Consider the following 8722-nt stretch of genomic DNA (forward strand, 5'->3'; position numbering starts at 1 on the left):
CGGTCTCGCTGCCCAGGTGGGTCTTGAACCTGCGGGCTCAGGCAATCCACTCACCTCAGCCTCCCAAAGGTGTGGGATTACAGGCTGAGCCACCGAGCCCGGCTTGTCCCCCTCTTTATGTGACATTTTCTAAGCAACTGCTTGCTGGTCATTCACCTTTTTATTTTTTTGAGTCAGGTCTCATTCTGTCACCCAGGCTGGTGTGCAGTGGCACAATCACAGCTCACCTCCTGGGCTCGGCAATCCTTCTGCCTCAGCCTCACGAGTAGCTGGAACTACAGGCACATCCACCATGTCCAGCTATTCTCTGAATTTTTGTAGAGATGAAATCTCGCTATATTACCCTGGCTGGTCTCAAACTCCTGGGTTCAAGCAGTCCTCTCACCCCAGCCTCCCCAAAGTGCTGGGATTACTGGCATGAGCCACCATGCTTGGCCTCTAACCTTTTTGAAGTGTGTTGCTGACTGCACTTTTCGAACAGGCTGCATGAGAGAGTCCCGCACGATGATGCTGATGTCTGCACCCGAGTAGCCTTCTGTCTTCCGTGCCAACTCATGTATGTTGGCATCCGTGAGGTTGTGGGGAGTACTCCCTAAATGCAACCGAAACATCTGGGCACGGGCAGCTTCCTCCGGCAATGGGATGTAAATTCGCTTTTCAAACCTAGAGCCCAGCACATGGCAGGAATTGAAAGGGGGTGATGGAAGGATATTAATGGAAGTGGGGGCACAATGAGATGCATGGCCTTCAAAAAGTCAGCTTCCCAAAGGGCTCTGCTTGACATGCAGACACAGCAAGACTCCAGGGAAACAGGGTCAGGCTACACCCATGTGCGGCACACAGCAGGATGACTGTGGCTAGATAAAGACTTCAGCCCCAGGCCCATAATGGGGAAAACTCACCTCCTTCTGATGGCTGAATCCAACACCCATGGGATGTTTGTGGCACCGAGAACCAGAGTCCCATCATTGTTATTCCCTACTCCTGTGGAGAAAGAAAGTCAGATATGTAGACTCTGGACACCATTAGGGATGGACCTCAGGGGCTTTGTGTGTCATCAGTTGAAGCTATTCCTGTGCCACCATTGGTAGGGTCCCAACTGAAAATAAACCACTTCCTGCTCTGGCTTTGCCAGGGGTGAAGAGATCTAAGCACTGCCTGCCACAGGTAAGTCAGAGTGGCCAGCATGGCAAAGCCCTTGGGAATCTCTCTGGAATGAAATCCATCCAAGGCCTGAGGAGGGGAAGTTGAGAAGTACTTCTCACCACCCCATGGACAACCAAATCCAGCCACAGCTAAATGATGAAGCCCAGGCTTGGCTTCAGGTGGAGTGAGAGCCAAGGGGGGTCCTGGGACTAGCACACACCCTGCATCTGGACCAAGAACTCCGTTTTGATCCTTCGGGCAGCCTCACTCTCATTTTCATTTCGGGACCCGCAGAGGGAATCCACCTCATCGATAAAGATGATGGAGGGCTTGTGCTGTCTGGCCAGCTCAAACAGGTTCTTGACTAACCTACGGAGGTGAGAAATGGGGTTAGGACCCAGACGCTCACGTACATGCCCACCCAGGGTCCCAGTCACCACTTCTCTCTTCTTGCCCGTCCCGAGCATGGCTGAGACCACAGTCATGCTTGGATTGCAGAAAAATCGGTGGTAACAAATCCTCTGGCAGCACTGTACCAAGAGGAAGAGCAAGCCCTGGCATCAGCTTCAAATTCTGGGAGCCCAATTCATTAGCTCGACTTAGAATAAGTCAGTTCCCTTTCTCTAAGCCTCAGTTTCATCATCTGCAAAATGGCGGTCAGTGTAAGGAAAAGTTAACCATAAACAGTGCTAATGGGATACTCAACTGACACCCAAGTAATCTTCCTTCCTTTCCCTTCTCTTCGTCCTTCCCAAGTTCCCTTCCAGCTGCGCTTGTATTTCTTCAGGACAGCGCCCCATCCAGTAAGCCAGCAAGCTCTCTCTCTCCTGGCTACTCTCTGAATATCAAATAGCAGTGCCTTTCGGCGGCAACTTCAAGGGGCAGGGATGCTGGGCCACCAGCATAGCACGGCCTGACGGCCAACTTACTTCTCACTCTCCCCCAACCACTTGGACATCAGATCGGAGGAGGACACAGAGAAGAAGGTGGAGTTGTTGGCTTCGGTGGCCACAGCTTTGGCCAGGTAGGATTTCCCTGTGCCAGGGGGTCCGAAGAGCAATATCCCCCGCCAAGGGGTACGCTTGCCTACAATAGAGAATAAACTGAGGTAAGCTGCTTCCTGACTGGGAAAAGGGAACAAAAAGAGAGGATCTTTAGTCAGTGCAAATACAACAAGAAAGAAAAAGTTCCATAAAATGACTGATTCTAGAAGGAAAGGAGTAAACTCCCTGCTGAGACCCTTGCTATGATCCCCATGGCCTTGCAAAATGACACTGGCTGGCACTGGTTCCTGATCCTGCCCACTCACTGGGATGGTCAGCTCACAGCTCTAGTCAGGCATATTTGATGCCAGTGAGAAGCCAAGAAGTAGCTGACCCCAGTGAGCAGGCAGGGCCTCTCCTGACTGAGAGTATCAGTGAGGCCAAGCCTGGGCCCTGGGAGGCTCAGTGGCCAAGTAGCCACGTGCTCCTGATACTTCAGAGTGGCAGCCCTGTGCTGGTTCCCTCGGAAGCCCGATCTTTTTACATCTGGGTCTAAAGTGGCCCAACTCTTACCTGTGAACAAGTGTGGGAATTTAATTGGCAAAATGACAGCTTCTTTGAGGGCTTCCTTGGCCCCCTCCAGCCCAGCCACATCATTCCACCGTATGTTGGGCTTCTCCATCACAATGGCACCTGCCGAAGAGAGGTGACCTAGTAAGCACGAGTTGACCAACAGGAAACCCACGCCACACTCCCTCCCAAGGCCTCTTACCCATCAGCTGTTCTTGCAGTTTCTTTTTTTCTGGATTATCCCCTTCGCTGTCACTATCGCTCCTGGGAAAGGAGACAAAAAGTCACAAGCTGGCCTTTAGCCTCAGCAAGATCCAGCATGGTGGTTAGGGAACACTTTCCCCACTTGACAGTGGTGAGTGACTGGCAAGCTGGTCCCTTGAGGACATCTGGACCGACATCCTCAGCAACTCACCTTTGGATCCGCCAGAAACATTCATATTCATCCCTGTTTCTTCATTAAGAGATGAGAAGCAACTCATTTGCCCTCTTCTGAAGGCATGGGAGAAATGTGCTTTGGCTGGACTTAAGAACAGCAGTCAAGCAACACAGCTGTCAGGAGCCTTTCGTACAGACTCAGAAAAAGACAGCATGTGGCCGTGACTCCAGAGGAGCCACACGCCAAGGGACGGAGAAGGAGCAAAATGTAAATCTGAAGGGGAACACCTGAGGAAAAGAACACAGGAGCTACTCTCATCCCAAAGGCCAGTTCTATCCTGATGTAATTTGTCATCATCAAAATGCCTTAATCCCTCCTAGAGATCCTTGACCTCCTGCCCTTCCTAAGTATGCCTCTCACTCTGGGGAACTGGAGCATGATGTGTTCCCTCAACACAGGAGGGGAGTGTCTTGCTTCTGATGAGGCAACTGACCCGCCACCTCTCCTCTACTCTGTGGCCTTCCTGCCCTGCAGACCCTCTCTTCGCCCCAGGACACCGCTGACATTTGTGTTCAGCTGACTGGAATCACCATGGTGGGCAAACCCCAGACCCGAGGTGAGAGGCTGTGGAGAAAACACGGGCTTAGGAATCAAAAGTTCCAGATGTGAGTCCAGGCTCCGTCATGCATCAGTTCTGTTATCTTAGCCAACTCTGCACCTTTGCGTCTGCTGCCTCACCTTTTGGATAAAGATGATGACTCTTTGATAATAACAGTAGCTGGACTGAATGCTCACTGTGGCCAAGCTCTACTCCAAGGGTGCTCCCCATGCCATCTCCTTTGCTCTTTACAGCAAGCTAGGGGCAGCTCCACTACCTTCCCCTCCCAAGGTGAGGTGACTGGAGGCACACGAGGGTCCCGGCTCTAGTCCAAGGTCACACAGCTAGGAAGTGACAGAGCAGGGTTATGCCCTCAGAGTCTGGCTGCAAAGTCCAAGGCTTTTAACCTCCATGCAAGGCTCCCTGTCTCTCCCACAGCTTCTTTGTAAGAGCCAATGAGATAACATACGCATGTTGGCACTGCTATGGCTGCATTAGGAGAATTTCCCATGAGGAAAGTGCCAGGGAAGCCCGAGGCAGCATCAGCACCCAGAACAACAGTGACACATGGAGGGGGCTGTCCCCCAGGGCCAGCTGTGTACTCCTGCATACTCACCCCTTGCCCTCACTCTGGTTCTCTTTGACTGGCTTCTTGCCATGCTTCTCTTTGTTTCGTAAATAATCCTTCAGCTTCTCCGCCCGGTCTAGGTACTGCATGCACTTGGCTCGAATGCTCTCCTTGGCCTTGTCACTGTGTGCCTCATCTGCAAAAGGGAAACCAGAGAGGGGCCTGCATGAGCCCCCTGTGCTACCCTTCCCTCACAGAAGCCTGCAGCCAGGAAGGACCTGAGGGTCACTCACACTTGATGGCGTGGAGGAAATACTCCACAGCATGCTGGTAGAGCCGGAGTGCCTCCTCGTAATTCTTGGCTTTGTCCTCTTCTGTGGCTTTCGTCACCAGATCAATGGCTTTCTGGAAAGGCCAAGCAAATAGCTCAGTGCTTCCTAGGAGAGGAAAACCCTTGGGTCACAGTATCAAGGTGAGCCATGAAGAGATGCTGCCAGGCCTATGCGTGTCTCGCTCGCAGACCATCGTGTGGCCTACTTTCCCAGCATCAGCTAGAAAGGCCTTCAGAGTAGGCTGTAAAAGCTAGCCGTCCCTCCTCACAATAAGCGCAAACAGCTCAAAGCAAGCTCCTTCTCAGCCCTCACTCTGGATTCCAGCAAGTGGAACCTGACCTAGTATCTCAGGTTGGGGCTCAAAGGGTGAGTTCACAGGACTTTCTGTTCCACTGTCTCAAGGGAAAGAGAAGCAGACTAGAACGGAGAGCCTGGCAGAGGGGACACCCAGAAGCAAGTGATTATTTTTTTGTTCAGCAAGGAAACCACACTTGGCCTTGGGGCCAGAGAGGAGCTAGACAGGGGAATATTTCATTGACTCCAGAGGTTTGTTCTTTTTAGAGTAGAAAATAAAGTTTATTTAGAAAGTAAATTAGAGAGAGAAAGAGAGAGAGAGAGGAAATTCACCTCCCTAAGGTGGGGAAGGGGGCCAAAGCCAGGAAACGTGGCCCAGTGGTAGCTCAAAAAGCACATGGCCACACCATAGTTTACCAAGACAATGGCCACAATGGCCTAGCAATGGCCAACCCGAGAGTTTTTACGAGATGGACTTAAAGGCATCTCTACTCCCTTCTACTGGCCCCACAAAACTTGCACCTCTAGGCTGAAAAGACCACCATTTTCGTATGCCATCTACAGTCCATACCTAGGGAGGGGATGCTTAGACACGTGGTTCAGTATATCAGTAGCTCCAGTAAGAAAAGTGCATGCTTACTCCAGAGGCAAAGGTGTGTTGTCAGTGGAAGGGAACTGTCCTCTGGAACCTTCTAAGAACTCTTTAAGAGTGTCTTTGGGAATCTCATAAATCCTGTAGGTTCATGCTGTAGCCTGAACTGAAAGCATCTACACATCTGGTTTTAAAAACTGCAGCTTGGGAGGCTAAGGCAGAAAGACCGCCTAAGTCCAGGAGGTCGAGGCTGCAGTGAGCTGTGAACTTGCCATTGTGCTCCAGTCTGGGCAACAGAGAATCCAACTCACCCTCTTCCCCCCAAAAAACCCTGCAGCTTAGCCTAGGCACTGTGGTGCATGCCTGTAATCCCATTTTGAAGCAGGAGGATCGCTTGAGCCCAGGAGGTTGAGGATGCAATGAGCCATGATCATACTACTGTACTCCAGCCTGGGCGACAGAGCAAGACCCTGTCTCAAAAAACAAACAAAAAAAACAATCTGCAGCTTCATCAACCCAGGAATCACAACCAGAATTCTCTTCGGAGATGGCACAAGTCGCCAGGCAGGCGGGTCCCACCGCAGACCCACAGTTCCAGCCAGAGCAAACAATGAACCTCCTGACTGACTCTTGGCAGGGCCAGGACATTTGTCCAGCCCTTCCTCATCTGCAAGTTAAGACGTCTCTGAAAGACACTACAAAACGAACAAGCCGGGCATGCCGGGCCAGGCTGATGTTAAATGAACTCACCGGACAGAAGAGATGACGAGAGGGGTGAGTGCTGACTATATGTTCAAGCTTCAGCGCCCTGTACCACCTACAGACAGTGCATGGCTGGGAGCCCCACACCTGCCGGGACCGTTAGCTGAAGCATAAGCTTCACTTGCCTGCTCTCTCCCAGTGAAGTTCCATCAGGTGAGACATGAAGACAGTGCTCCTGTCCCTGGTGGTGGCGTCTCTTCTCTAGAACAAACTCACTCAGTTCTTCAGACTTTTTCTCTCTGTGCAGCTTTCTGCTTGAGTCTATCCTCAGCACAACATGGAACAAAGCATGCCCACCCTTCTTTCCCCTTCAAGATAATCTACTTATTAATGCACCCAAGAGTGCGTTCATTTTCTGGCTGCCATACAGTCTTTGGCATCAGGAGGCCTTAATTTCAAGGGAGAAAAACAGTTTTGCATAAACAGAGAGTAAGGTGACAAATGAAACTGCCAGCCCTGTCACACCTCTAGTAACACATATGGCAAGGGTGAGGATGAAAGAAAAGGGTACGGAAGGTGTGCTGCTAAAGGGGCAGCAAACTTTTCCTGTGAAGGACCAGACAGTCAATATTTTAGGTTTGCCAAACAATCTCTGTAGCAGCTACTCAACTCTACTTTTGTAGCACAAAAGCAGCCATTGACAGCTTGTAAATAAATGAACAGGGATGTGTTGCAACAAAACTTTATTTATAGACACTGAAATCTGAATTTCATATGATTTTCATGTGTCATGAAAAACTGTTTTCTAGCCATTCAAAAAATGTCAAAACTTATGACATTATGTTAAGTCAAAGAAGCCAGTCACAAAGGACCGCATATTGTATCATAATTCCATTTATGTAAAGTATCCAGAATAGGCAAATCCAGAGAGACAGAAAGTAGACTCGTTGTTGTCTAGTGCTGGAAGGAAACGAAAGATTTGGGGGGTGTGGCCAAAGGCTCAGGGTTTCCTTTGGGGGTGATGAAAATGTTCTAAAAAGTGATTGTTGTAATGGTTACACAACTCTGAATATACTAAAAGCACTCAGTTAAACTTTATTTATTTATTTGAGTTGGAGTTGCTCGCCCAGGTTGGAGTGCAGTGGCACGCTCACAGCCACCACAGCCTCGACCTGCTGGCCTCAGGCGAGCCTTCTGCCTCAGCCTTCCAAACAGCTGGAACTACAGGCATGCACCAGCACACCCTGCTAATTTTTTTATTTATTGTAGAGACAAGGTCCTGCCAAGTTACCCAGGCTGGTCTCGAAGCCCTGGACTCAGGCAATCCATTCACCTGCGCCTCCCAAAGTGCTGGGATCACAAGAGTGAGCCACCGTGCCGGCCTCAATTAAACTTTAAATGGGTGAGTTGTATCTTAATAAAGCTGTGTTTAAAAACATTCTTGGGGGGGGATGGGATTAACAGTAGCAAATATCTGTCTGGGGAAGGGGAAACACCTCTTATCAACAGGGTGCCTGAATGAAACGTAATTGTACACCTAACCCTTAACTGTACCCCACAAAATCATAATAAAAAATATTGATTTAAAAAAAGGTTGTATGTTACTACTTTTATACTGCTAGTGTGGTATGTTACTTTGATTGACTTTTATATGAAATGACATTTATGTTTTGTAAGTTGTGCTATACATGTTTCCCAGAAATAAATCCCACTTGGCATGGTGAAAAAAAAAAACAAAAAAACAAAAAACCATTCTTAGCCCACAGGCCATACAAAACCTGGCTGGGCGGATGGAATTTGCAGCTTCTGCTGGAGGACGGTAGGGCCTGGTTGTGGACTCATCTAATTCCTAGCCTGGCACCCCAATTTATTCATACCAGTTCCCACTTCTCTGGTCACCTGGAGTAACCACCTCCCCTGCAGGTATCTGAATGCTGCTCACCCTCTGACGCCCCCTCTTTCATGAAAGATTCCCTCAAGCATCACTTACTGGGCATTTACTGTGGACACTATGTTAAGAAAGCTTTACCTGAATCATTCAATCTGGAGCGTCGTCACAACCACCCTACAAGGTATTACCCCATTTTACAGACGAGGAAACCCGAGATTCCAAGATCAAAACACGAGCCCAAGGTCACATGCTAGTGAGTGGCAGAGCTGAGATTCAAAGCCGGACTGAGGCCTGGGCAAGTTTCTATCTTACGGCCCGGCAGGACTGACGGCACCTGGAGGGTGGGTCAGTCGTTCGTCCAGGTGGTGCCACCCCAACGCCACCGTGCACGATCTAGGGAATGAATGAAGGGTCGTTGTTCAGAAAACAGGGAAGTCAGAGACGGGAAGGGGATCCGGGGGCTTCCAGGACCAGGGCAAAAGCAGGGAGAGAGCACTGATCCGAGCGGCCAGCCGGACCCCGGGCCGAGCTTCCCGAGGGCGCCCGGGAGGCTGAGCGAGGCTGACCACACCGCGGTGCGCGGCGCCGGCTGCGCTAGCTGCCCCGGGGCTCGGCAAGGCGGGCGACGGCCGGAGGGCCGGACGCCGCTCGGCTCCCAGCGCGTAAA

The 8722-nt window shown here is 50.5% G+C and overlaps 1 protein-coding gene across 2 annotated transcripts in view; it reads right to left on the reverse strand.

Moving 5' to 3' along the window:
- VPS4A (vacuolar protein sorting 4 homolog A) overlaps positions 1-8722 on the reverse strand; it is a 176001-nt gene that overhangs the window by 3262 nt on the left and 164017 nt on the right. For both annotated transcript variants that reach the window (XM_021718565.1, XM_008070036.1), the window contains 8 exons: positions 4538-4649; positions 4293-4440; positions 2902-2963; positions 2703-2822; positions 2076-2232; positions 1367-1515; positions 903-984; positions 444-663 (listed from right to left, as the gene is read on the reverse strand). In XM_021718565.1, the coding sequence (XP_021574240.1) occupies positions 444-663; positions 903-984; positions 1367-1515; positions 2076-2232; positions 2703-2822; positions 2902-2963; positions 4293-4440; positions 4538-4649 (1050 nt within the window). The remainder of the gene's footprint in view (positions 1-443; positions 664-902; positions 985-1366; positions 1516-2075; positions 2233-2702; positions 2823-2901; positions 2964-4292; positions 4441-4537; positions 4650-8722) is intronic.

The sequence above is a fragment of the Carlito syrichta genome, unplaced genomic scaffold (assembly GCF_000164805.1).
Source record: "Carlito syrichta isolate Samal-C Ts95f unplaced genomic scaffold, Tarsius_syrichta-2.0.1 Scaffold312739, whole genome shotgun sequence".
Classification (NCBI taxonomy): domain Eukaryota; kingdom Metazoa; phylum Chordata; class Mammalia; order Primates; family Tarsiidae; genus Carlito; species Carlito syrichta.